The 26,554-nt window shown below is 46.4% G+C and overlaps 1 protein-coding gene across 1 annotated transcript in view; it reads right to left on the reverse strand.

The window, feature by feature from the left end:
- Positions 1 to 20,564: 20,564 nt before the first annotated feature.
- VAC14 (VAC14 component of PIKFYVE complex) overlaps positions 20,565 to 26,554 on the reverse strand; it is a 64,423-nt gene continuing 58,433 nt past the window's right edge. The window contains exon 19 of the mRNA XM_089659225.1: positions 20,565 to 21,682. Within this exon, the coding sequence (XP_089515351.1) occupies positions 21,526 to 21,682 (157 nt within the window). The 3' untranslated portion in view covers positions 20,565 to 21,525. The remainder of the gene's footprint in view (positions 21,683 to 26,554) is intronic.

The following is a 26,554-nucleotide window of genomic DNA, read 5'->3' on the forward strand; positions in this document are numbered from 1 at the left end:
GGGGGATCATTTACTGGGTGCTGGGTAATTTACTGGGTGCTGGAGGGTGTCATTTACTGAGTACTGTGGGTGGGGGTTATTTACTGTGTGCTGGAGGGGGTCATTTTCTGGGTGCTGGGGGGGTCATTTACTAAGTACTGGGGGGTGCATTTACAGAGTATTGGAGAGGGTAATTTACTGGGTGCTGGGGCTAGTCAGTTACTGAGTAAGGGATGGGGGGGGTCATTTACTAGGTGTTGGAGAAGATCATTTACTGGGTTGGTCATTTACTGAATATTGGAGCAGCTAATTTACTGGATGCTGGGGGGGGGGGGTCCTTTACGGGGTGCTTGGGGGGTAATTTACTGGGTGCTGGGAGGGGTTATCTACTGGGTGCTGGAGCAGGACATTTACTGGGTGCTGGGGAAAGAAATTTATTGAGTACTGGGGTGTCATTTACTGGGTGCTGGGGGGGGGATCATTTACTTGGTCCTGGGGATATTAATTTACTGAGTACTGGGTGTGGGGGGGTTATTTACTGTGTGCTGGAGGGGGTCATTTCCTGGGTGCTGGGGGGTAGAAACTTACTGAGTACTGGGGGGGGTATGCACTGAGTGCTGGAGGGGGTAATTTACTAAGTCTTGAGGGGGGGGTAATTTACTGAGTGCTGGGGGTAGTCAGTTACTGAGTATGGGGGGGGGGGGTGTCATTTACTGGGTGTTGGAGGAGCTACTTTACTGGATGCTGTGCGTGTGTGTGTGGGGGTCATTTACCAGGTGCTGGGGGTGGTCATTTAATGGGTGTTGGAGGAGCTAATTTGCTGGGATCTTGGGGTGGTAATTTACTGGGTTTTTGAGGAGTCAATTTACCGGAGGCTGGGGGGTGGTCATTTACCAGGTGCTGGGGGGGAAGGGAGGGGTCATTTACTGGGTGCTGGAGAAGGACATTTACTGGGGGTAGTAAGTTACTGAGTACTGGGTGGGGAGTAATTTACTGGGTGGTCATTTAATGGGTGCCAGGGGGGGTCGTTACTGGGTACTGGAAGGGGTAATTTACTCGGTGCTGGGGGTAGTCATCTACTGAGTACTGTGGGTGGGTGGTTATTTACTATGTGCTGGAGGGGGTCATTTACTGGGTGCTGGGAGTAGTAACTTACTGAGTACTGGGGGGGGGGGTATGCACTGAGTGCTGGAGTGAGTGGAGAAGGGGGGGGGTATTCACTGAGTGCTGGAGTGGGTCAGTTACTGAGTACTGGGGGGGGGGTCATTTACTAAGTACTGAGGGGGGGGGTAATTTGCTGAGTACTGGAGGGGTAATTTACTGGGCGCTGGGGGTAGTCTGTTACGGAGTATGGGGGGAGGAGTAATTTTCTGGGTGTTGGAGAAGATCATGACCTGGGGGTGGTCATGTACTGGGTGTTGGAGGAGGTAATTTACTGGGTGCTGTGTGGGGGGGGGGAATTTACTGGGTGCTGGAGGAGGTCATTTACTGGGAGTTGGAGGAGGAACTTTACTGGGTGCTGCAGGGTGTCATTTACTGGGTGCTGGGTGTAGTAATTTATTGAATACTAGGTGTGGTGCAATTTACTGGGTGCTGGGTGACTTACTGGGTGCTGAGGGTGGTCATTTACTGGGTGCTGGGGGGGTCATTTTCTGGGTGTTGGAGGGGGGCATTTACTGGATGCTGGAAGGTGTAATTTACTGGGTGTTGGAGGAGGCTATTTACTGGGCATCTAGTAAAGGTCACCTACAAAGTACAGGGGAGTCATTCTGTGCTAGAAGAGTCTAGAAGGATCATCCACAGAGTACCAAGGGTGTCATACATTTAGTGCCAGAGGGTTCATTTATAGAGTGCTGGAGGGATCATACACAGTTTGGTGGTGGGAGGGGGGTAACCACATAGTACAGGGGTAGGTCATTCACTAAGGGCTGGGGGGTTCAATTAGGAGGAGGGGTCATACACAATGTACCGGAGGAGGTCATTCACTAAGGGCCGGGGAGGATCATTTAGCGTTCCTGGGGGGATTCCTCCACAGGGTACTGGGAGAGGTCATTCACTGGGTGCCAAGGGGGTCATTCACAAGGGGGGTCATTTCTCGAGAGACGTGTCACCCAGGGTGTCAATGTCCTCTATGGGCACACAGACATAATAAACAGCCAATAGATGCTCTCATGGTTCCTTACTCCATCCAAAACAAGAACAAAATTGATTTTGGATTGACTTTAAGCCACCGGTGACCACAGAACTGTCAGGTGGTGGGGCGGTGGTCACCTTATTGGCCAGGTTTAGGAGACTGCAGTGTTTGTATACAAAGAAGACAGATACGGCTAATCCCCCCCCCCCCCCCCTTCCCGTTAGCCAGCCAGTCCAGGCTCTCCAGTGTGTAATTCCCTTTAATCTAATTTGTGGCTATTAATGGGGGATAAATTGTCCATTTTCCCTGGGGAGGAGGATGACACTGGGCTGTATGTATGTACGGAGACCTCTGTCCACCACATTCACCTGTGCCAGTGTTATGGTCATCCTTGGAAGCCGGGATATTAACTAATGTAGTTCACATCTGTTGAACTCTGACACTATTGTCTCCAGAATCTGACCATGTGTGGACGTTCAATGACCACAGCAGATCAGGGCTGACCCCATGACATCATTCTGGTCTTTTGTTTAGGGTTGGAGTCATTCCTTATACACAACTTCATTTACCAAAGAATAACCTCCATCCAATCAGATTCTGCCTATTATTCTTGTATATTACAGAGGAAGAATCCGATTGGCTGCTGTGATTCTCAGTGCAAGAAAACCTTTTGACCTGGTCATGGTATGCACTCACTTAAGACGGGGACAGCCCAGACAAGTGGTAGGTTGTCCTCTGTGTAGATAGGGAGCCCCTGGAGTGCTGCATCGGTGGTCCCTTACCTGGGAATTACCGGTCTGATGCATTTATACAGTCTGGGACTTTATATTCATATATAGGGTTTGAACTTAATCAACAAGTTGGTGGACCTATTGAAGTTCTACAGGAGTTTTAGAAGGCCTATTATATGACCCCTTTGGTCTTCCGTTAGGAGTTTGTTTTCGGTTTAATCCTGGTCAGGACACTGTCTGCATGGAGTTTGCATGCTCTCCCTGTGCTTGCTTGAGTTTCCTCCAACTCTCCAAAGATATGCTGGAGGAATAACTGGCTCCTGTGTGAGTTTGGCCCTAGTATATGTGTGAGATCAGGATCTTAGCTTGCAGGCTCCTAGGGGGCAGAGATTGATGTGACTGTACAGTATGTAGGGCTTAGTGTAGACCAGGGGTACCAAACTGGTGGCCCTTAAGCTGTTGCAAAACTACAAGTCCCATCATGCCTCTGCCTTTGGGAGTCATGCTTTGTAAATGTCAATCTTGCAATGTCTCATGGGACTTGTAGTTTGGCAACAGCAGGAGGGCCGCCAGTTTGACACTCGTGGTGTAAACTATAGAAATACCTGTAATACATAATCAATGACAGGGCTGACCGGAGGGTGTTCTTGAACTTGTTACACCTAACCTATCTCCTGCTGAAGCAGATCTTTGGATTGGAGAAACACGTTGAGAGTCTTCCTCATCCCGCTGCAGGATTCAGCATTAATGGATGAAAATGGCGATCACTATAATGGAACATTGTAACCAGCGTTGAATGTAATGATAGATCAGTCAGCTAAGGAGAGGGGATCTGAGGCTAAATGATTCATAATATAATCCACTGCCTTCAAATCCTCTTATGTGATCAATAAAGATTTACAACATCAGTGTATTATATCTGTTTATATGTAAATACTGTATATGACTTTTTGATTGAAATGTATATGGTGGGGGCAGGGGGGGGGATCTGTGTGCCATTATATGATGTGGTATGGGGGGGGGGGGAATCTGTGCCATTACATGATGTGGGGGGATCTGTGCCATTATATGATGTGATGTGGGGGGATCTGGGCCAATATATGATGTGGTGTGGTGGGGATCTGTGCCATTACATGATGTGGTGTGGGGGGGGATCTGTGCCATTATATGATGTGGTGTGGGGGGGGGGAATCTGTGCCATTATATGATGTGGTGTGGGGGGGGGGATCTGTGCCATTATATGATGTGGGGGGGGATCTGTGCCATTATATGATGTGGTGTGGGGGGGATCTGTGCCATTATATGATGTGGTGTGGGGGGGATCTGTGCCATTATATGATGTGGTCTGGGGGGGATCTGTGCCATTATATGATGTGGTCTGGGGGGGATCTGTGCCATTATATGATGTGGTGTGGGGGGGGGGATCTGTGCCATTATATGATGTGGTGTGGGGGGGATCTGTGCCATTATATGATGTGGTGTGGGGGGGATCTGTGCCATTATATGTTGTGGTGTGGGGGGGAATCCGTGCCATTATATGATGTGGGGGGATCTGTGCCATTACATGATGTGGTGTGGGGGGGATCTGTGCCATTATATGATGTGGTGTGGGAGGGGGGGGGATCTGTGCCATTATATGATGTGGTGTGGGAGGGGGATCTGTGCCATTATATGATGTGGTGTGTGGGGGGGGATCTGTGCCATTAATGAAGTGGTGTGGGGGGATCTGTGCCATTATATGATGTGGTGGTGGGGGGGGGAATCTGTGCCATTATATGATGTGGTGTGGGGGGATCTGTGCCATTACATGATGTGGTGTGGGGGGGATCTGTGCCATTACATGATGTGGGGGGGGGGTCTGTGCCATTACATGATGTGGTGTGGGGGGGGGGGATCTGTGCCATTACATGATGTGGTGTGGGGGGATCTGTGCCATTACATGATGTAGTGTGGGGAGGGGATCTGTGCCATTATATGATGTGGTGGGGGGGGATCTGTGCCATTATACGATGTGGTGTGGGGGGGGGGGAATCTGTGCCATTACATGATGTGGGGGGGAAATCTGTGCCATTATATGAAGTGGTGTGGGGGATCTGTGCCATTATATGATGTGGTGTGGGGGGGATCTGTGCCATTATATGATGTGGTGTGGGGGGATCTGTGCCATTAATGAAGTGGTGTGGGGGGGATCTGTGCCATTATATGAAGTGGTGTGGGGGGGATCTGTGCCATTATATGATGTGGTGTGGGGGGGGGATCTGTGCCATTATATGAAGTGGTGTGGGGGGGGGGGGGATCTGTGCCATTATATGATGTGGTGTGGGGGGATCTGTGCCATTATATGATGTGGTGTGGTGTGGGGGGATCTGTGCCATTATATGATGTGGTGTGGTGTGGGGGGATTTGTGCCATTATATGATGTGGTGTGGGGGGATCTGTGCCATTATATGATGTGGTGTGGGGGGATCTGTGCCATTATATGATGTGGTGTGGTGTGGGGGGATCTGTTATTATATGATGTGGTGTGGGGGGATTTGTGCCATTATATGATGTGGTGTGGGGGGATCTGTGCCATTATATGATGTGGTGTTGGGGGATCTGTGCCATTATATGATGTGGTGTGGGGGGATCTGTGCCATTATATGATGTGGTGTGGGGGGATCTGTGCCATTATATGATGTGGTGTGGTGTGGGGGGATCTGTTATTATATGATGTGGTGTGGGGGGGATTTGTGCCATTATATGATGTGGTGTGGGGGGATCTGTGCCATTATATGATGTGGTGTGGGGGGGATTTGTGCCATTATATGATGTGGTGTGGGGGGATCTGTGCCATTATATGATGTGGTGTGGGGCGATCTGTGCCATTATATGATGTGGTGTGGGGCGATCTGTGCCATTATATGATGTGGTGTGGGGCGATCTGTGCCATTATATGATGTGGTCTGGGGGGGGATCTATGCCATTATATGATGTGGTCTGGGGGGGGGATCTGTGCCATTATATGATGTGGTCTGGGGGGATCTGTGCCATTATATGATGTGGTCTGGGGGGGGATCTGTGCCATTATATGATGTGGTCTGGGGGGGGATCTGTGCCATTATATGATGTGGTGTGGGGGGATCTGTGCCATTATATGATGTGGTGTGGGGGGATCTGTGCCATTATATGATGTGGTGTGGGGGGATCTGTGCCATTATATGATGTGGTGTGGGGGGATCTGTGCCATTATAGTACATGGTGTGTGGGGGAATCTATGTGCAGTAATAGGATGTGATGGGGAGGGAGGGGGGAATTTCTTTCCCATTACATTCCACATATTGTGTGTATTGGGGTGGGGTGGGGGTGGGTTGGTGGTATTGGAGCTCCATCAGAGGAAACCAGTCGGGTTTTGGAATGGCCATTATTAGCAGTACAATGGCCGCTCCTTGGCTTCCTCTCCTCTGGAAGCCTTCAGGCCATTTCTCAGCTCCCTCCCGTCTTCTCTGATCTCTGGGAAGGAGCGGACACAGAAGATCTGTTTGTGTTTATCTCTTCTCAGATGCTCTAAATTTCCTCAGGCGGTGGGGGCCGAGGGTTCCAGATCTCAGGCTGTAGATGATGGTAGCGGTTGAGGGGGTTGAAGATGGCAGATGGGGGAAATCCCAGGTGGCAGATGTGGGGGGGGGGGGCAGGTGATAACTGGAGATAGCAGTGCAAGGGTCCCAGGCATTTAGTTATTTCAGGTACTTATATAACGCTGTCAATTTGCGCAGCACTTTACATATATATTGTTCATTCACATCAGTCCCTAACCCTCAAGGGGTGTACAATCTAAGGTCCCTAACTTACATTACACATACAAGGGACAATTTAGACAGGATCCAATTAACCTACCAGCATATCTTTGGAGTGTGAAAGGAAACCCACGCAGGTACAGAGAGAACATGCAAACTCCAGGCAGGTGGTGCTGTGGTTGGGATTCGAACCAACGACCGTAGTACTGCCAGGTGGAAGTGCTAACCATTTAGATTATGATGGCAGTTGGGGGCTCCCAGATGGTAGACAGACATGGCAATGGGGGTGTCCAAGGTAGTAGATGGAGCTTGAGGTGGGGGCCAGGTAGTAGATGAGGATGGCTATTAAGGGGGTGCTAGGCAGTGGACGGAGATATTACAGAATGCGTGGAGCTGGGGCAGCAGCCACAAATCAGGATAGGTGCTGCCACCATCATTGGCTGTATCAGAGAAAATGAGGCTCATTATTAATTCGGTGGAGAACATGGGCTCTCACATCTCCCTACAGTGCTGCCCCAGCTCCATGTGTTATGTAATAATCTCCATCTAGCTCCTGGGACCCTTTACCACCATCTTCATCTTGGGCCTTGGAGCTCCCCCATCTCCATCTAGTGCATGCCTCCCCCCCCACAAGGAAAACTGTGGCCCATGGGACCCTCAAACACTCGGCACTTTAAATTCTCTTCCAGGTTCCAGAAATGAACCCGCTGCGACCAGATTGGTTTGCTGGTGAAAATCCTTGTTACAGCCAAACCCTGACCAGTACCTTTTACTTGGATTAGGACGGAGCAAGAACAGTTTGGAGACTCTGTCTGGTGTTTATTGTTGTGTTTTTCCATTACAGAGGTTTACTTCCAAGACAGGAAATAAGGGGAAGTCTCCCCAACCAAGACACATATATGGTAGAGTGGAGGAGGGTGAGAGGCCTAGGACAGGGATAGGAAGCATGGGAGAACTGTTACAGGACTAAGATCCTGACTCAGAGATGACACAGTCATGGAAATCCTGGTGCCTATACAGTTCCTGGCTGTGTTCACAAATATCTGACACAGGTCAGCCCCTGCTGAATCCTCCCACCTTGTGACTTGCTCCAAAGTTGCAATGTACAGTCTACTCAGGGAAGGAAAGGGAGACTGAGGAAATGCTCCCTCGTGCCTGCAGCAGACTGATGATATCATCTCAGCCCAGGCAAAGCTACTGACTGGAACCGAAGTATGGCATTTTAACGATAAAAGGTGGAACCCTCCTTAGAAATGTTACTATTACTGTATATTGTGACAGGAATTTATTAATTGAGATTTGTAAAATTACTAATGGGTTCACTTTAAACAGTCTGATTGACACGGATTCATTGTTCTGTTGCATATCTGTGTTGGCCCCTGCAATAGCTGCAACTCTTCACTGTGTCGGGGCCCCCAATAACAACGATTGTACAGGTTGGATATGTCTGCGTCAAAGATGTAAGCACGGCCTATGCCTCTGCGTCAGCGGCGATTCCTCTTGCTGTGCGCAATGTGGAGCCGGGATGCAGCGTTCCTATGTCGGGTACAATTGACACACTATGGCTCCTCTCTTCGCCGATCGGGGAACCCCATCCTGCTGCCTGTTCAGAATGCTGAGTGTCTGTTTGCAGGAATAAATGCTGACACAGACCCCATGGCTGGCGGCCTATTAGCTGTACCCATGGCAACGTCTGGTGGTCCAAGCATTGTAAACAGCCTCTGTAACCCTTTCACTCCCAGACTTGGGAAGGATTGGAGGGATTTCTGGTTTGGTCTGCTTATCCCGCCATGGTGGTCAGGTGACCCGTGGATTATGGAAGAACAGAAGTGAGGTGTCTGCGAGTGCTGATATGGTCATACGCTACAGTTTGATCAGGGGAGGGACTTCCCAGCTGACCCCAAAATAATACGGGAGGGTGAGAGAAGGCTCATAATACCAGAGACACCATAATCCCCACAACATAATACCTGAGACATATCTATAGCATGGCAGAAAACCTCAGACACAATGACATACCATAATTCCCACAACATAATGCCTGCAATATGCCAGAACACCCACCATAGTTCCCATGACATGCCAAAACCACCTATGATCCACCATCGTTCCCATGACACGCCAAAACCACCTATGATCCACCATCGTTCCCATGACACGCCAGAACTACCTATGATCCACCATCGTTCCCATGACACGCCAAAACCACCTGATTCACCATAGTTCCCATGACACACCAAACCACCTATGATCCAAAATAGTTCCCATGACACGCCAAAACCACCTATGACCCACCATAGTTCCCATGACACGCCAAAACCACCTATGACCCACCATAGTTCCCATGACACGCCAAAACCACCTGATTCACCATAGTTCCCATGACACACCAAACCACCTATAATCCACCAGTTCCCATAACACGCCAAAACTACCTATGATCCAAAATAGTTCCCATGACACGCCAAAACCACCTATGACCCACCATAGTTCCCATGACACGCCAAAACCACCTATGACCCACCATAGTTCCCATGACACGCCAAAACCACCTATGACCCACCATAGTTCCCATGACACGCCAAAACCACCTATGACCCACCATAGTTCCCATGACACGCCAAACCACCTATGATCCACCAGTTCCCATGACACGCCATAACACCTATGACCTGCCACAGCTCCCACAACACGCCATAACATCTATGACATGACAGTCTGCATGACACACCATAAAACCTGCGACATGCTATAACACTAGAAATTCTGAAGGACCCTCTGCACACTGGTATATACCCTTTCAAGCAAACTATGCAACAAATAGGGATATTTAGTTCACACATATTGCAATACATGTTTAAGCTGGCCAACTGCGTCAAAGTAATCCCTCTATGGCCAGTCCTACTCTGCCCTGCCTACACAAGTGCTACTGTGGACACAATGCTAGCATAGGGGAAAAGACACAATGGGGAGAGCTACAAGGTTCAGGTCTGGCTACTGACCCAACAATACAACAAACAAGAGATCCCTGTGCTCAAATCCATACAGCTAGTGCATGCATTTATCCATCAGGTGCTAAAGGGGTGTAACCACATTAACTCCTCTGATATAACACATAATCTGCGACATACCGCAGTCCCTGTTACATGCGATAAGAGCTGCGGGATGACGTTACCTCCTCAATATAATAACCAAAACATGCCATAACATCCACGACATGGTATCATACCTATTCAATATGTCTACAACACAACATAATACCCACAAACATGTCATAACATCTGCAGTACAACATAATGCCTGCAGCACACCATAGTCTCTGTGACATGACCTAATACCTGCAATATACCATAATATTTGTGCCTTACAATAATACTTGGTGTCTCCATGGAGCCTGTGTGGATGCGTTTTGGTCGATGTTAATGGCATCAGTCTGAGACATTTCTCAAGACATTCAGAATTTGACAGATGCAGCTGATCTCCTCCTGACCTGCCGTTAACCTCCTAACCTAGAGAAAGCCTTTTTATGACCTGCAGGTGGCCTCCTTCTGACTTGCAGTTGACCTTCTTCTGACCTACCACTAATCTAACCTACAGAAAGCCTTTTTATGACCTGCAGGTGGCCAACTTCTGACTTGCAGTTGACGACCTTCTGACCTGCCACTAACCTCTTAACCTACAGAAAGCCTTTTTATGACCTGTAGGTGGCCGCCTTCTGACCTGCTACTAACCTCCAGCAAGCCTTTTTATGACCTGCAGGTGGTCGACTTCTGACCTGCCACTAACCTCCTGCAAGCCTTTTTATGACCTGCAGGTGGTCGACTTCTGACCTGCCACTAACCTCCTAACCTACAGCAAGCCTTTTTATGACCTGCACGTGGCCTCCTTGTGACTTGCAGTTGACCTTCTTTTGACCTGCCACTAACCTCTTAACCTACAGAAAGCCTTTTTATGACCTGCAGGTGGCCAACTTCTGACTTGCAGTTGACGACCTTCTGACCTGCCACTAACCTCTTAACCTACAGCAAGCCTTTTTATGACCTGTAGGTGGCCGCCTTCTGACCTGCCACTAACCTCCTGCAAGCCTTTTTATGACCTGCAGGTGGTCGACTTCTGACCTGCCACTAACCTCCTAACCTACAGCAAGCCTTTTTATGACCTGCACGTGGCCTCCTTGTGACTTGCAGTTGACCTTCTTTTGACCTGCCACTAACCTCTTAACCTACAGAAAGCCTTTTTATGACCTGCAGGTGCCCAACTTCTGACTTGCAGTTGACGACCTTCTGACATGCCACTAACCTCCTAACCTACAGAAAGCCTTTTTATGACCTGCAGGTGGCCGACTTCTGACCTGCCACTAACCTCCTAACCTACAGCAAGCCTTTTTATGACCTGCAGGTGCCCAACTTCTGACTTGCAGTTGACAAGCTTCTGACATGCCACTAACCTCCTAACCTACAGAAAGCCTTTTTATGACCTGCACGTGGCCTCCTACTGACTTGCAGTTGAGCTTCTTCTGACCTGCCACTAACCTCCTAAGCTACAGAAAGCCTTTTTATGACCTGCAGGTGGCCACCTTCTGACTTGCAGTTGAGCTTCTTCTGATCTGCTACTAACCTCCTAACCTACAGAAAGCCTTTTTATGACCTGCAGGTGGCTGACTTCTGACTTGCAGTTGACCTCCTTCTGACCTGCCACTAACTTCCTAACCTACTGCAAGCCTTTTTATGACCTGCAGGTGCACTTCTTCTGACCTGCAGTTGATCTCCTGATCTATAGGGGCCTCTTTCCGACTAGCAGTTGACCTGCTTCAAACTGGTATGGTATTCCTATAGACTTGTACAGGAATGGGAAACCCTGCTGAAGTGAATACTATTTCATACTGGCAAGCTAGATAAGACAACCATCCTTAAAAGAAAACCAGTCATCATGGGGATGGCCGTTAATGAGGTTTCCTGACGAAAGAATGCAGAGTACAACATCCGGAAATGATTTAGTCATGGCAAAGCCAATAATCCTCATGACAGGTGCTCTTTGTCTTATGGGCTGACACCCAACTAATTTCCTTCAACCAGGATAGCCGTCCTCCTCAATCATCCTTTCAGCGGCCAATACACAAGCAGACTGCGATCTGAAATATCACCTCACTTCTGTCCCAACGCCTGCACTGTGGCTTTGACAACACAAAACACATCCATCAGATGTGGAATTATATTTAATATGTTCACAGCAATCCCATTCAAATGAGTTATTAGCACAACAAGAGCAACTGAGCCTGTGCCCCCCCATCCCCCATGGACAATCTGACCCCATCCTAGAAATTGGTCCTCTCCCCAAGGGGCGGACTGACAACTCATGGGGTCCCCGGGCAATAGGGGATCATGGGGCCCCTGTATAATTGCCCAAACTCAAAAATGCCTTTGAAAAGGGTACCAGGGGCATCTCATGGGGCCCCCTACTGACCCCGGGCCCTCGGGCAGTGCCCGAGTTTCCAAATGGTCAGTCCCCCCCTGCTCTCCCCCTATCCTGTTGGAAGAAGTTGTAGGATAACAGTTTCTCTGGCATGTTATTAATAATGAGGATTTGTCGTCTATGCTTAATGATTTCTAAAACCGTTTAGTCGTACAAGATAATTGCATGGAGTATGGTCACCTTATCTCTGCCTACACTGCCCATGGGAAGAGTAAAACACGGCCACGTCCGCAGCTCGGCCTCGGAGATTTCAGCTAATTAGGTCACACACTGAAGAATCCCCCAGCGATGTCATTAGCACGCTTTCAGCCGCCTTCCCTCTAATCTGCCTAATTATTGAGCTATCATCACCAGCCTGGGCCAGGAAAAGGGTTCCACGCAGCAGCGGTGCAGGGGTTAATGGCAGCTGTGAGCTATGTACAGAGGGAGCGTGGCAGGGAAAAGGTTAACGCAATGCAAGCACACAATGGCAGCGTCGCTGCACAAAGCATTTCTGACATCGCTGAGCTCCAGCATCCGTGAGAATAGTGCTCCGAGCCGTGGGAACCAACTCCCCCCTCCAGTGACCCTCCCCGTCCTCCGGGGCCATCGCTGCAGCAACGCAGCCTCACAGGACATTTAAAGATGGCTTTCCCACCGCACACCGACCATCACTTCCCCGCAGAAATCGCATCCGCATGACATTGCACCGACTCTGGCCAATACACTCTGAATCCTCCATTCATAGACGGGGGGGGGGGGGGAGGGGAATAAAGATAAATTTACACTGACACATTTTTCTCCATTTTTACTGATTTTTTGTTCCATTTTGTTACGGAGAAATCCATTTCCCTCACCGATATTACCAATTAATAAATGTGCCAAACATAAAACGTTCAATTCAAGGCAGAGAAAGTTCTTGCAATTTGACATTTTTGCTGCTTTCAGTGTTCTTATACTTTATAAAAATAAAAACAGAATGGAAAAAAAAAAAACAAAAAAAAAGGATAAAAAAAAACAAAAAAGGAAAAAAAAGGGAAAAAAAACCCAAAAAAGGAAAAAACAAAAAAAAGGAAAAAAAAAACAAAAAAGGAAAAAAAAAAAAAAACAAAAAAGGAAAAAAAAAAAAAACAAAAAAGGAAAAAAAAAAAAAAAACGAATTTCCCCTCAAGTAGATAAAACTATAGGAGAGTGGAAAGAAATGAGGTTCCATTCTAGAAGTTTTCATGTACGTTCATAGAACACAAAAAACGTGCATTGCATGTATCGTGAAAACAAGTGAACTAAACTCAGGTTTACATGGCCCAGAGATGTGGATGCAGCTTGATATCTGATATCCACATCAGTTTCCGGAACCTGAAATGTTCAGAATTCTGGTACTAAACTGGGTCATAGAGATTTACCATCCCAGCAATCCAGGGAAGAGTTGTGGGTGGAGTGTACCTGCCGCATAGGTTGTGGCTTTTTTCCAGAAGATAAAGGCAGAGAAAGGTCTGTAGCAGTAGATGGGGAGTTAGTGAGAAACTAACATAAAAAGAACTAGTTGTGGACTCAACCAGAATAGGGAATTTGTAAATACTCGAGAAAAATAATTCAAACAAAGGAGAAGGTGATCAGTGGCCCACGAAAACGACTTTATTACAGACAAAATTAAAAGTATAAAACAAATTCCCTATTCCGGTTGAGTCCACAACTAGTTCTAGTGGCTTGGTGTCTATGAACTCCCGGAATACGTATTTTCGTTAGATTATATATATAATATAAATATATATTGTTTATTATATAGGGCGCTAACAAGCGCGCCCTATATAATAAACAAAATGAGATTAGCAGCACTCCCTTTAAGAGACTGCTTCTAATCTCAGCTTACTACCTGTATGAAAGACACCTGGTAGCCAGAAATCCTGCTGAATGATAGGGGATCAAATACTTATTTCCCTCATGAACATGCAAATCAGTGCATCATTTGTTAGACATGCATTTCTTTTGAATTTTTTGCTGCTATTCTGTCTCTCAGTGTTACAATACACCGAACATTCGATTTTTAGACGGATCATTTCTTTGTGAGTGGGCAAACATTCAAAATCAGCAGGGGATCAAATACTTATTTCCCTCACTGTGTGTGTGTGTGTCGCTATGTTTTTTTTGTTTTTTAAGTACCTTGAGGCTTCTTTTTGGATGTTTTGCTATATGGGGAGTTAGGCAAAGGCCACATCTTGTTCCCCACCTTGGGTATAATATGTCCTTTCCCTGCGGTGATCAGTGTTGTTGGGCAAGGATGCATGCAGGCTGTGATGGAGCACATCTGCAGGTCTGAGCAGAATCAGTGTGGTCTTACTACTAGCCCGGAGAATAAATAACTTTTGTTGGATTTTGGACTATGATTGTTACCCTTGCGAGGGAACTTCTTGTTTTGGCCATGCTTTTCTGCAACAATGATGATTAAACGTGAGCAGGAAGTCCTTAAACACACTTTGACATTTGGATCACCTCTCTGCAAGCCCTCCGCTTGAAGCCGGACCCCACAACTGGTGGAGGATGCGGGCAATCGCTCAGTTGATCCTCACTGAAAGGCAAGTGTGCTGGTACCTGGTAAAGTTGCATTAGGTAAGAAGTGTGAGAAGTTGCAGCTGCAGTGGGAGAGAGTAACATTCTGCTGAATCTGTGAAACCGCTGTCAGTGTCCTAAGAGATGAGCTCAGTAGCCACTGTGCTCCAGCTGGCAATAGACTGTGTTTATACCACTTCCCTTTCACACTGTCTTTCCATTAAGATTCCATTAAGATTCCATTTTTCAGGCGGACTGGATTGGAAGGTCCATGCTGCCCTATGGACAGGCGGTTGTAAAACGGACTTGTATCTGTTTATACCCGCCTACCTCTGGGTCCACAAATAAAACGGAAAAGGACTGCACCTTTTTCTGTTGTTGCCGGACCAGATTGGACAGCGGAGTATTATAAGTACCTATAATAAGTAAATACATTTGAATCTGCAGCATGGCGGACTTTATCCAAACTAATGCTGCCTGGCAACAGACTTATCAAAAGATCCTGCCCTGGCAGAAGCAAACTAATGCACGTCATCAAGAAACCAATACACACCGTTGGAAGCTCAGGTAACTGCTATGGCCCACGAAGCAGAGAAAGACCAACAGGCCTTAGCAGAAGTGCTACAGCAGCTGCCAGCCCATACTGCAAGTGTTTCCCCTGGTGAAACCACTTCATTCACAAAAAGCCACCTCCTACAAAAGGATGATATCCCAAGGTGATGTGGATGTCTTTTTTTATGCACTTCTAAAAGGACCACAGCAGGACAGGCCTAGCCTAAGGAACACTGGGCAGCACTTGTGCCACGATTAGCCGGAGAATCACAAGAGGCATACTTCCATATAATCTCTGATGTAGCCCATGACAGAATAAAAACTGAAATCTTGAGGAGCCTGGGAGTTACAACCTCAGTGAGGGAATATCAGGTACATATCTGGTGCTACAAGGCAGATGGATTTCCCTGCTGCCAAAATATATGACCAAATCAACCTGGTCAAATTCTGGCTGCAACCTAATGTGCATACAGGGCCTCAAATTGTGGAGAGAGTCACCATGGACTGATTTCTGAGGGCAAGCTGATCTAAAGTCAGCTGATCAACTGGTGGACTGCTATTCTGAGGAAGGTCAAAATATCATCTCCCTTAGCAATCATCTCAAAACCAGCATCACTGCCAGTAAAGCCACAAACAGGAAGCACTGAGGGCTAGCAAGGGTGGTCAAAGGGTTGCCTCCTGTTGAGAGGTCCTGTTTGGGAAGCCCCAGTGCTGACAGTGCAGTGAGTGGAATCACAATGCTGCCAAATGTTCCCTGACCTCCACGCCTATGTAATGTGCTTAGGTCATACGGATGTCCTTGTTTGCTTGCCTGCCTCTAGTCACAGATCTGGACACGTCAAGCTCTGTGGTGAAGGTAAGGAAGAAAAGTGTGCATGCCCTCAGACTCCAAAAGCCTTGTGACCCTAGTCCAAACCCAGCTCATGGACCCTGAGCAATTGACCCAGGGTCAGGTAGGAGTAGTGTGTAAGAAGTACCCCACAGCACTGGTGACCTTTGAAACCAGCTCAGGACCTTTTTTGCCATGAGGTTTTGTGATGCGTCCCCAATTCTGTTGCACAGTGTAATAGAGGGGAAAGACTTTCAACTGGTCAAGAAACTATGCAGAAGGAAAAAAGGAACCTAAGCCTGGAGCCTGTGGGGTGGACACATTACCCCTTTAAACAAAGTTTATGATAATGCCAGGGCTCAAAATCTCTAGTTCTTTGCTACTAGCCAGGCCTTAAGAGTTACTTGCCACCAGTTGCCCCACCCAACTTCTACCCTGCCCCACCCCTAAACATGTCCTCATAATGTATCCCACGAAATGACACTTAAATGTTTTATGCAGAATAAATGTTAACAACATATTTAATATTAACATAAATCAATGTAAACACCTCCTCCATTCCATGGCTTCCTTCTTCTCTAGTCCCATCTCTCCTATCCGATGTCCTCCTCTACCAGTCCACCTTTACCATCAGAGTCCCCCTGTACCATTACAGTCCCCCTTTACCATCAGAGCCCCCCCTGTGCCACCAGTCCCCCTATACCATCAGAGTCCCCACTTACAGAAAGAGCTCTTCAGCAGTGCTGGAACTGTGCATGGCGGGGAAGGAGAGTGGAAAGCAGAGTACAGGTGTGGCTGGACCGAGATGGCAGAGAGACTGGAGCAGAATAGAAGATCTACACTGGAGAGGAGGGGAGAGACTGTCGGGTAAAAAAGTGCAGCTGCAGTCGGAGCACAAAGATCTAACCTGTCAGATGAGAACCAGCATGTCAGGGAGTAGAGGTTAGTGTGGCGGCGCCCTGTACAGGTCCAGGATATGGAGCGCCGGGGTCTATCTACCCAGCTGCCTGATAGTGGCGCTGGCTTTGCCAGTGACTCGCCCCCCACGTTATTTCCACTCGCCAAATGCGAGTAGGTGAGTGGAAATTTTGAGGCCTGATAATGCTGTACGGTTAATCACTGGTGAAAATGTATCTTCTCCCTTAGCAGTCTTTGTGGATGAACCAGAGGTGGCCTCATAGATCTCCGATGTGCTGGATCTAGACGTCTCTCATAATAACTTTAGAACTGTCCAGGTATGTGACTCTTCTCTTGCAAAAGCCTGGGAAAACGTGAGGGTAGTTCCTGGCTTGAAAATGTGTTCACTCATATTGCAGTTTATTATGACCTGTTGTACCAGGTGAACAAAATTCAGAATGGAGTTGTAAAATAATTTGTGGTGGACCTTATAGGAGTATAATGTTGGATTTTGCCTATACACATTCATGAGGGTGGGGGGTCACCTGGCACATGAAAACATATTTTACAGCATTCTTTTTGGCCTGGAGTACACACAGACGTAAAAAAAACTACTGTGACTCTTTCCAGATTGTAAAAGTTGAACCCCTATGACCAAATACCATAGCCTGCTGGTTCCATTACCAGTGATTTCAACCAAATCGCAATGGATCAGATAGGCCCAGTAGTAAGTCTGCTAGAGGCTATCAGTACATCTAGTAGTTATGGACTATGCTACCTGGTATTTCAAGGCCATTCAAGAAACACTTCCTCCAAGACCATCGCCAGAGAGTTGTTCCACATGTTTACCTACACAGAGATCCCAAGAGAAGTCCTAAGAGATCAACTGACTCCCTCTATGTCGAAGGTAATGAAAGAGTTGTGCAAATTGTTCATCATTAAGCATTTGCATACTTAGGTTTACCACGTTGGGAGAGACTGGGATGGTCTTGCACTTAGAGAGATCCCATAGTCTTCCTCTGGGTTTTCACTTCTTGAACTTTTTTATGGGAGGCACCCCCAAGATAGATATTGCTAAAGAAACCTGGGAGACTGAAGCCACTACCTACCGGAGTGTCATAGAGCTTATCTCAGCCATGCAAGACAGAACTGCCTCAATAATGTCCCTTGTCTGAGAACACATGCATTAAGCACCGAGTCAAGTGTGCAATCGAGTGGTGAAGGTTCAAACTTTACACCTGGGGGATTGTGTACTGGTTTTATTTCCCACTGTGGAAAAGTTCCTAGCTAAATGGTAAGGACCCTCTGCCATACTGGAACAGGTTAGGGAGGTAAACTAAGGTTTACCAACCAGATAGGGGGAAGAAGGAACATATCCATCATGCATATTTAATCAGAGCCTGGAAAGATGAAGAAGTCATCACAGGCCCCCAAAGAAAGAGGAAGACATAAGTGAGGCTCAGATACCCGAGTTTATGTCTACCAGCAGAAGTTGAGAGTTCCTGCTGCAAAATAAGGATTTCTTCTTGGTGTTTCCAGGCTGCACAAATGTAGTTAAACATGCCGACCCCAAGGTTCAAGTTTGGATTAAGCCTTAAGAGTATTCCAGAGGCTCACAGACAGAAGTAGTACAGACAATGTTTGACCTCAGGGTTATGGAAAAATCCAAAAATTAATGGTGAAGTCCTATAGTCTTGGTTCCCAAACCAGGTGGTTCCCTAAGATTTTGTAATTCCTCCCAGAAACTGAATGAAGTGTCAACATTTATCTCATTCCTTGGGTTGATGAACTAATTGAGAAGTTGGGTCTAGCCAGGTCTCTCAGTTTCCCTGAGGGTTTATAGCAGTAATACCTGGATGCCTTTTGGGCTAAACGGGGCTCATGCTACATTACAGCAGATCATGGATGACATTCTTAGGCCATATCAACACTATGCAGCAGCCTGTCTAGATGATGTTTTCTGGAGCACAACTGGAAAAGTCACCTACCTACAGTGCAGGTTGTCTTGAATTCCATTAGAAAAGCAGGCTTAACAACAAACCCAAAGAGGTCTACCATAGGGTTAGAAGAGGTCCAGTATCTGGAATACATCATTGGGCAGAGACTAATAAAACCCCAAACCCATAAGGTAGACGCCATCAGGGATTGGCCTGCTTCTGTCAGCAAGAAACAAGTGAGAATATTCCTGGGTATGGTTGGATACTATTGTAGGTTCATCCCAGACTCTGCATAACGGCAGCACCCTTGACTGACTTGACAGAGGGCAAGAGCTCCTCTGTTGGGATTAAGTGGAATCCAAAGGCTGAAGAAGCTTTTCAAAGTTTAAAGCAGACTATATAGACAGCCAGTTCTGATAACCCCAGACTTCAAAGTCGAAAGCTGACCTTGAAAGACAGAAATTATAGTATTGGGGAGTGAGAGTGTTGGTCATTAAGTGAGCCTTTCAGGATTGGGGATGGGGTTACGCGTCTAACAAATGACAGACCACACTCCCGTAAACTGGATGGCCTAGGCCAAGGAGTGCAATTCGAGGATTACCTGGCTTTCCAGGATTTTCCTTTTAAAGTTGAGCCCTGGTTGGGTTGTAATAAGAAAAATGTGGATGCCCTGTCTAGAACCAACTGATTGGTAGGTGATGTTCAAACGGGAAGGGGTGGGCAGTATGTGACAAACAGCCCCTATAGCTCCACGAAGTGCTGTGGATGGAATGTACCCGCCGTATAGGCTTTGGCATTTCATAAGACAGATTGGTGGCAGTGAAAGGTCTGTAGCAGTATACAGGAGTTAAACAGTGGCCACACCTTGTTCCCCACCTAAGGTAAAATTTGTCTTTTCCCAGGGATAATCCATGTTGTTTTGGAAAGGATGCATGTAAGCTGTGATGACACATGTCTGCAGGTCTGAGAGACCAAGTGTGATCTCGCTTCTAGCCAGGAGGCTAAATAACTTTTGTGGGATTTTGGAATGTGATTCTTACCCCTGCGAGGGAACCTCTTCTTCTGATTGTGCTTTGATCATGTCCAGTAGACGGTCATGTTGGAGGTGTAGTATTCTATGTAAAGTGTAATAGAATTGTATTATGATCTTGTCCAGTGGTCGGTCATGTTGGAGGTATAGTATTCTATGTAAAGTGTAATAGAATGTGTAATAGAATTGTATTATGATCATGTCCAGTAGACGGTCATGTTGGAGGTGTAGTATTCTATGTAAAGTGTAATAGAATTGTATTATGATCTTGTCCAGTGGTCGGTCATGTTGGAGGTATAGTATTCTATGTAAAGTGTAATAGAATGTGTAATAGAATTGTATTATGATCATGTCCAGTAGACGGTCATGTTGGAGGTGTAGTATTCTATGTAAAGTGTAATAGAATTGTATTATGATCATGTCCAGTAGACGGTCATGTTGGAGGTGTAGTATTCTATGTAAAGCGTAATAGAATTGTATTATGATCATGTCCAGTAGACGGTCATGTTGGAGGTGTAGTATTCTATGTAAAGTGTAATAGAATGTGTAATAGAATCGTTTTATGATCATGTCCAGTAGACGGTCATGTTGGAGGTGTAGTAGGTGGTGTTCTAAGTATAGAGTGTAATAGAATTGTATTATGATGGGAGATATTGGAGACTGTATAGAAATATTTTCCAGCAGAATAAAGACACAAAACATTTGGTTAAAATACTGAAAATCTAAGCATTTAATATAGACATCCTGTTAGCTGTGCTTTTCGTATACAGGGGTCAAGTACAAATCCTGGACTGTCGGCAAAAAAAAAACTCTGAAGTTGGTCGTTCAAATGTCATTCAGAACTTAAAAAAAAAAAAAAAAAAAACATTGTTCCAGAATATTCTGACTATAAAGCAGACAAAGACCTGGAAGCAGAAGGTCTTGATTTTAAAGGGAATCTGTCTAGGTGGCTTACTGCGGCTGCCACTGGCTGACTTTCAGGATTGGTGCTCATTCCAGGACAGGCTGGTCCACATGTACAGTTGTTTTCTGTCCCAGACCTGGCATCACTTTCCAGAATCAGACAATGGCAGTCACAGGAGAGGTTCTTCAACTAAGCCAGAACACAGCTGCTCGGACAGGTTCATTTTAGCTCCCAGTAATTCTGTTGGAGGGCAGTATCTAGGAGGACATGAGGGGTAAAGTACCACCATCCATACACAAATCTCGTGTGGATTCAGTCATAGGGAAGTCACACTGGAAATGGGATATTTGGTATTTACTTGTATGACACAATCCATTAACAGTGAATAGGACCAAAATGTTCTTGTGTGACCCCCTCAGACCCCCCTCAATAACAGCAGGATGGGGTGATGGTAGAGTTGTACATGCACCTGGTCTTCACATACATAGTCTAGGGGACAACCCTTATGACCTGTAGTTGTTCATGCTGTATGTTGCCTTCACTAACACATTAATAGGGTCCATGTGACCCCTCTAGCCTTATTGCCTTTGTCACACAGGGCAGTATTACCACTCTATATACAGCAATAAGGCCGCACAGGTTCCCCCTATAATTGTGACTGTAACAGCTGACAAGTGACTCCAGAGGACATGCAGTCCCTCCATGTATATACAGGGCAGGTGTGAGGCACAGAAATCACGGGAAGGAGAGGGGTTCGCTCAGGGTCCAAGGCGTCGCTCCACGATGTCCCCTGCTCTCTGGTGTCTGACTTCCAGGTGTTTGTTTTGCACCTTCTCGAAGTGCTGCAGAAGCTCATTGTAGTCTATCCTCACCGAACCATCATTGGGGGATGTCAGGGCAGCTGCCTTGCTGTGCCTGTGAAGAGGAGAGTCATTTCCAGTACTCAATGTGGGAGGATTCAATCACTGCCCCAAGTCCTTACAATGTGGGAAAAGCCCCACACCTGGCAACATACTACAGCCTCCATGTGGGTACAATATGGGCAGCATCTAAAGGGACAATTATATGGTTGCAGAATATTGCACATTCATAAACAGGTGAACAAATCTTTAAAAATTGTATTTTTGTACTTGTTCTAAAATCCTTTTCTTGGTGTCCAAGGACACAAACTGTAAACCTTAGGTTATACTGCTGCCTACAGGACTATTGGACAAGACAAACAAACTGAGCCTGCACAGGATAGCCCTCCTACTCCCAACATGCCTCGAAGTTGTAGTGATCATGATCAGAAACAGAGTGGTGAGATATGTGTCCCTCAATGGACTCCAATAAAAGTATTTTATGGAGAGTGCAAAAATTCTATTTTCTTTCTCATCAACTGAGGAACACAGGAAGTCTTAAACCTTCAGGATGTCCAAAAACAGTCCATTTGAAGGGCGAAATACAGAAATGTAGCTTAATGTAAACACCAGAGAACTGGGGGTGGCCCGCAGATCAAAGAGCCACCTGAAGGTCTTTACACCTGAAACTGTAACAGATAAGGCTGAACATTAACCTTGGTAGAACTCAGAGAAAGTGTGAGCAGACCAGGGGCAACCCTTACACATCTGGGGAAATGGACCCTAATGCCAAGAGATTTCATACAGCGAGTCTCCACAGTAATGAGGAAACCCACTCCTTGGTACCAGATGCTTGAATGATGGTCTGTCTGAGGCCACCTAGAAATGGTGGAATGAGAAGCTGGGGTGCCCTTCTGGAATGATAAAATGAGAATCAGTCATCGGGAAAGAAGCAGTGGCTGAGAGATAGACTCGAACAGTCAGAACCCCATCCAGATGATGGAGCAAAATTTCCTTTTGATGAAACAGAGCCAGACAGAGGGATAGGAAAACATGTCCTTGTCAAGGTGAAAAGCGGACAATACTATGGGCATGAAGGAAGTCCTGGCCTGAAAACCAGAACATGCCCTATTTAAGATAAGGCTGGCAGTTCAGATACTCACCTTGCAGAGATAATGGCTACAAAAAAAAAACAACTTATAGGTAAAAGCATCCAGAGGAATATCCTTCCTGGTTTCTGAAGCACAGAGAAAATGAGACAGAGATCCAATGAGGGAGCTACATGAGAGACCTCCAATATAAAGATCTGAAAGTGGTTCTAAAAGACAGTGGTTCTAAGGTTGTTTACCTTAATGCATTCTATGCATTAGGGTTAAAAAAAACCTTCTGGGTGCAGCCCCCCTTATACTTACCTGAGCCCCATCTCGATCATGCATGAGAGCAGCGATTCTCCCAAGTCTCTCTCTCTTTCTTCATTGGCTCACAATCGCAGCAAGTAAGCCAATGAGGAGAGAGCGGGGGTGGGGGAAGGATGAGCCTGAGCCGCGCTGTGTGTGTGAAAGGGCAATGTCCATTCACAGGAGCGCAGCTGCTTGAGTGCTTGCTACTGGGGGCACTTGACAGGGCGGAGGAGCCAGAATCAATGTTAGGGGACCCAAAAAGAAGAGGATCAGGGCTACTCTGTGCAAAACTATTGCACACAGCAGATGAGTATAACGTTTTTATTAGAATCACTTTAATCAAAGAGTGGGAGGACAAAGAGCTTTGAAACAAAATGGAAAGAGAATATACTGGACTTCTGATGGTTCTGACATCCAAACACTGGTTCAGACCCAGCTGCAGGAAGAAGAGCATTCATTTCACAGAGAAGCTTCAGGGCTCACAGCAGGTGAAGTATGTCGTCCATGTCTGATGACAGACTTTGCAGGAAGATGACTTTCTAGCCTTGAGCATCATAGGAATCAAAGACTCTGTGCTATTCCCCTGTCACTTAGAACCTGGCCTTCAAAACCCATTCTGTTAAAGCTAGCAATTGTGAAGCAGGATAGCAAATCAACCCTTGGGACAGTAGATCTGCACAGCAACCTAGAGGCCAGGAGGTCTACATCGGGCATACCCCACCTGTGACACAGATCCTGAAACACCTACGGGTGTAGGGCTACTTACCCGGGTTCAGGCACTGCCAAACGGGGCGATCTGCCTGTCATATGTCTGAGGTTTCAATGTACACTGCTGACAAGGCAAGAACATTCAATTCTGCCTAGGGCTGGATACGCTCTTCCTCTGTTACTGCTGGAGGACTTCCGATTCTTCCCTGATGGTTGATATACATCACCCACCATAGTGTTGTCCTACTGAATATGGATCAGATGGGCCCTACCACAGGTTGGTCCGACACTAAAGGGACCACCAATTTGCCTAAAGCTCCAGGATGTTTGGCAGGAGATGAGATTCCTTGAACAACAAAGTCCCTTACACTGATAGGATGACCAGAACGCCTCCCCACCCCAACAGACTGGTATACATAGTGAGAATCTTCCAAAAGAGAAAGAAGAGAGTTCCAAATTTCCAGAGCTAGATTTCTGAGCCACATCTGGGATAGCCTGGTCCCTGGTATCAAATGAACTGGCCTATCCAGAAACAGAGGGAGATGATTTACTAAAACTGGAGAGTGTAAAATCTGGTGCAGCAGTGCATTGTAGCCAATCAGCTTCTAAAGTCAGCTTGCTCAATTAAGCTTTGATTAAAAAATCCTGGAAACCGATTGGTTTCTATGCAGAGCTGCATCAGATTTTGCACTCTCCAGTTTTAGTAAATCAACCCCATAGTGTCTGGAGTGAAACGGAGCAACTACCTTGAAGGAGGCTACCATCAGCACCAAGACTTTCAAACAGAGATTTGGAAGACTTCTGGATTGAAGAGTTCGAACCTGAGACCAATCTAAAGATTTTCTGAAGAAGAAAAATTTGGACTGAGATGTGTCCGAGTGCAATGTATTTCAGAGTTAGGCTTTGGGCAATAGAGCTGGATCACTACAAATTGGAGGGGGAGCCTTCAGCAGCGGTGTAGAGTCTTGACTGAAGAAAAACTGCAGGTAAAATATTAGGTTAGTCTTCACAACATCAAAGCTCAAGAAAAGTTGTCCATCCTCCTAGGACACTGGAAAAAATGGAAGCATTCTGGTAGTAACAGGGGTTATCCTGGGCTAGTGTCCAATCCTCCTCCTGCAGGCGGCAGTATAATCCAAAGATTAAAGACTTCTGGTTTCCCTCAAAGCACGGGATAGAAATGTGGTTACTGTTCAGACCAATGCAATGCAAAAACAGTACCTGCACTCAGGGCCAGGACAAGGGTAAGCAGAAGGGGCAGGAGCCCAGGGCTCAACAATTTATCGGAGGGGGGGGGGGGGTGCAGGTGAAGTTTACACTCATAGTGCTGCTCAAGTCTGGCTTCAACCACTCCCAGTAGGGATCACAACCGCTGCAGACCATCACACGGAACACCATGCAGAGCTGCAGTGGTGTGCCGAGTGTGCTCCTGCACGTGGCACTAGTGTTGAGGGAAATACATTCACTCCTCTGTCAGGTAGAGTGATCTCCGCTTGACAGATGCTTTCTAGTCCCAGCCCGGCGTGACGTCATTCAGAGGCCAGAAGGCTGGTAGAGGGAGGAAGAATGAGTGGTGCCGGCGCTGCGGGGGACCTGTATGCAAGCAAGCAGTGCAGATCCTCCTTCCTAACATTACTTCTAGACACACTGACTGTAATGCTGTGTTACACTCTCAATGAGACTTTCCAGTGGAGTGGTTAAGTCTTTGGAGGAGGAAGTGAAGTTTGCCATTTTCTCCATGGGCACCACCTGACCTTGTCCCGGCACTGCCTGCACTACTCATGTTATTGGAGCTCAAAATAAGGAATGACACGCCTACTGCGTATTCAGTTGATTTAGCTATGACCTGATCACCAACCCCATTAAAAAGGACAGATTGCTCTTGAAGTGGAACTAAACTCTCTCAATGAACATGAACTATTTTTAATCCTTATGCTGAGAGTCTTAGTAAATGGATAAGAAAGTTATACTATATTAACATGTTTTAATTTTTTTTTTCCTTTCACATTTCTTCAGTTGCTTCCTTGTTTCTGGCCTAGGCTAAAAGGATGTCATACACGGTAGCAGTCTTCATCTGGAGGAGGGGAGGAGGCCCTTTCTCAGCTAAGCACAACCTCCTGAGCTAGGGGCAGATGGATTAGAGGAAGTAAATACTACATAAATCATCTGCCCTTGCTCAAGATGGCCATGGCTAGAAATGCTAGGGGGGTATTTTTCAAAATTATTTCTTATCAAAACAAAGCAGAGAGACATGAATGGATGGGTGAGTTTGTCTGAATGTTAAAAAGGAATTAAACAGTGTTTTCGGTTTGTGGTGCTCATATACAGTTTAGTTCCACTTTGACCATCTCCTTGCTGCCAGCTCTGATTGGATAGTAGAGTACAGCTCCCTGCTCAGCTCTGAACATAATTGGCTGTCAAGGTTCAGGAAAGGAAGAAGGTTATCTTCAAGAATAAAGACACCCAGAGCTGGTTTTCTGTTTTGTACCTTGAATCAAGTCCCACCTATTCACTACAGTCTCTTTCCAATTTATTCTATGCTATAGAGATTTGGATTTTGGAGTACAATATACAAGACGACAGACAACTATCCCCTCTTTCATTAACTAAAAGTTTTAACACTTGCTGTCTGAGGCAATTTTGAAAATTGTTAAAAACTCTTTTTATTTGCTAGAAAATTACTTAGAACCCCCAAATGTGGGGAGGGTGGGCCTTTGCAGTGCTGTAAAAGTGATTGGGCAGCTGTAAAGACAGCTAATTGCCAGCTGAAAAAATGGTTGCCATGATCCTGGTATAAGCACCTGTTGACAGAACATTTTTATATGTACCTTGGTTAGCAA

The sequence above is a fragment of the Staurois parvus genome, unplaced genomic scaffold (genome assembly GCF_062004578.1).
Source record: "Staurois parvus isolate SC_StPar_1 unplaced genomic scaffold, SC_StPar_1.0 ptg001136l, whole genome shotgun sequence".
NCBI classification, from domain to species: domain Eukaryota; kingdom Metazoa; phylum Chordata; class Amphibia; order Anura; family Ranidae; genus Staurois; species Staurois parvus.